Below are 2837 nucleotides of genomic sequence, written 5' to 3' on the forward strand. Positions count from 1 at the left end.
CTCTGCACACCCGGGCTCCTCTCCCTCTCACCCTGCTCTCCTGTGCAGCTCTGCAGAGGCTGAGGGGCTGGGAGGACGTGGATGACGAGATCCAGGAGATGTACCAGGAGGATCGCTCCGAGAAGGAGGAAGGGCARTTCTCYGTGCTCAGCCTGTGCACTTTCAGRGGYCTGAGGTGGCAGCTCATCTCCATCATCGTCATGATGATGGGCCAGCAGCTCTCGGGGGTCAATGGGGTGAGTGGGGACGGCTGGGGGTACAAACCAGGGCTGGCAATTCAGAGGGGCTGATGGGGCACCAGGAGAGAAAAYCTGGGGCTCAGGAGGCTTCTGTGCACCAGTGCCAGCAGCCAAAAGGGTCCCCCACGTTCTGGCCACGTGTGAGCMCAGCTCTGGTGTTCTGCAGGTTTTTTACTACGCTGACAGGATCTTCGAGTCAGCAGGAGTGGACAGTGGCAGCATCCAGTACGTCACCGTGTCCATCGGCGCCATCAACGTGGTCATGACTTTACTGGCTGTGAGTTTGTGTCCAGTCTGCTCTGCCCCGGGGGAAATCGGGCTGGAATCGAGTCACAGGATTGTTTGGGGTGGGAGGGAGCTGCAGATGCCCCGTGGTGCCCCTGGGATGGAAACACCAGCAGCAGCGCTGAGCCCTGGCTGTGTCCTGTCCCTTCTCCTGCAGGTTTTCATCGTGGAGTCCCTGGGCAGGAGGATCCTGCTGCTGGCTGGTTTTGTGCTCTGCTCTGCCTCCTGTGCTCTGCTCACTCTGGCCCTCAATCTCCAGGTGTGTCCATGGCTCGGGTGTTCCCGGGGATCCTGCACTGTGCAGAGAGCAGGGAATATTCTAATAGTGCTCCCACACCCTTGGGAACAGGATGGAAGCTCTCTGTGCTTGTGATTCTACCCTAAAGAAAGCCAGGAAAAGCTGTGATCCTGCTTGCCTGAGCCCTCTTTGAGCCTGTCACATTCACAGCACCTCCTGCACCCTTTGGCTGAGATTTCTGTGTCTGATCTGGACAAATCTGGCACTGGAGGGTGGCACTGCCTTTAGGGTGCCTCAAATCAGGCTGTGAACAGRGCCTGGAATGTGCTGGGGATGTTCAGGATCCTCAGCTCAGCCTGGTTCCATCCCTGCAGAACACTGTCTCCTGGATGTCGTACCTCAGCATCGCCTGTGTCATTGTCTACATCATCGGACACGCCATCGGTCCCAGTGAGTACCCACAGCTCCTGGGCTGGGCTCAATTTCAAACCAAAACCTTCATGGAGCTCATCCGTGGAAGATGAATTTCACCCCTGTTCAAATCAATTAATTGCCCTGGTTTGTTTTTTTTTTCTTTAAATTTAATCCTTGCTTGATTTATCGGGTGYTTCTAAATGCTGGCAGTTAGAAACCACTGCCTGCTGCAGAAATGAGTAATCTAATGAGGAATTCTGAGTGAGGGGCTGTATTTGGGATTTGCTGACGTGCAGCTGCCTTGCAGGTCCCATTCCTGCCGTGATGATCACCGAGATGTTCCTGCAGTCGTCCCGACCAGCAGCGTTCATGGTTGGGGGCTCCGTGCACTGGCTGAGCAACTTCACCGTGGGGCTGGTGTTCCTCTACATGGAGGTGAGACCCCAAARAGCCCCCTGTGTTCCTACAGAGAGGCTCTGGGGAGCTGATCCCGKGTGTAGGGTTGTGTAAGGGCAGGACAGCGATGTTTCCTCATTGCTCCTGGCTGCTGCCCAGGCTGTAACAGAAAGCGGTTTCTGTGCCAGGTAAATGTCTCATCCTGAGCTCAGGAGAGTGGAAAAGGTGGCAAAATCCCTGTCTTTCACTGTAGGATGTGTGTCATGGGGAAAATTTTAGCTTTTGAGATTGGTGTGTGTGCTTCAAACTGCAGTGACCCACAAACTGCTGCAGCCCCTGATTTTCACCTGTCTGAGGGAGCTGCTGGGTTTGATTTACAGAGCAGCCCCTCACCCTCCTTTCCCAGTGAGTCCAGGCATTTCCAATAAACCCGTGGAGGTGTGAGAAGACAGAACCCAGAACCACCCAACTTTGAGCTGTTCAGCTGAAAACATGTGCACCTCACTGTGGCTGAATTTCCACAGCCAGTGCAGGGTCCAGCAGGTCCAAATTCCCCCCTGGAATGTCCCCCTGATCCCTGCTCTCCCCTTCTCTGCCCTAGGCTGGCCTGGGGCCCTACAGCTTCCTCATCTTCTGTGCCATCTGCCTCGCCACGCTCACCTACATCTTCATCGTCGTCCCCGAGACCAAGAATAAAACCTTCATGGAAATCAACAGGATCATGGCCAAGAGGAACAAAGTGGAGATTCAGGAGGTCAAACAAGAGCTCCAAGATTCCTGCCCCGCAGGCAAACAGGAGGAGACCAAGGCGCTGTCCAGCAGTGAGATGTGACCCAGCTGGGCTTGGCCTGACAAGATCTGCTTGGCAAAAMAACAAATCCATGGATTCCTCCTTCCATGCTGCTCTGAGAATCACGGAATTGTTAAGGCTGGAAAACAGCTCTAAGATCAAATCCAGCTGCCAAGTCCTCCTCTCGTCCCAAGGAAAGGGAAATGTCCTCAGCCAGCTCAGTTCTGTGACCAAGTGGCCGCCAGCTCGAGGTGATGTGTCCCCTGGTGTCCCTGGTGACACATCCTGGGGACAGCAGCCAGCCCTGGGCTGGGTGTGGGTCATCCTGGGCAAGAAGTGCCCCAAATTCCTCCGAGGCTCTGTCACTTGTGTGTTTGAGGGTCCAGCACGGGGAAATTAAATTTGATTTGTTTTATCAGTTTGCTGCCCTCTGTTTTGGAAAAAGCAGAGTTGTTGAAGAGCCTGGCATGGATTT

The 2837-nt window shown here is 54.6% G+C and overlaps 1 protein-coding gene across 1 annotated transcript in view; it reads left to right on the top strand.

Moving 5' to 3' along the window:
- The window catches only part of LOC130579306 (solute carrier family 2, facilitated glucose transporter member 5-like), a 7451-nt gene extending 4671 nt beyond the window's left edge, over positions 1–2780 (top strand). Inside the window, exons 4-9 of the mRNA XM_057375992.1 lie at positions 19–236; positions 406–516; positions 682–783; positions 1137–1212; positions 1484–1611; positions 2174–2780. Of these exons, the coding sequence (XP_057231975.1) occupies positions 19–236; positions 406–516; positions 682–783; positions 1137–1212; positions 1484–1611; positions 2174–2404 (866 nt within the window). The 3' untranslated portion in view covers positions 2405–2780. The remainder of the gene's footprint in view (positions 1–18; positions 237–405; positions 517–681; positions 784–1136; positions 1213–1483; positions 1612–2173) is intronic.
- Positions 2781–2837: the final 57 nt, after the last annotated feature.

Source organism: Malurus melanocephalus, unplaced genomic scaffold (assembly GCF_030028575.1).
Source record: "Malurus melanocephalus ecotype Western Australia unplaced genomic scaffold, MMel_1.1 scaffold_266, whole genome shotgun sequence".
Lineage (NCBI taxonomy): Eukaryota > Metazoa > Chordata > Aves > Passeriformes > Maluridae > Malurus > Malurus melanocephalus.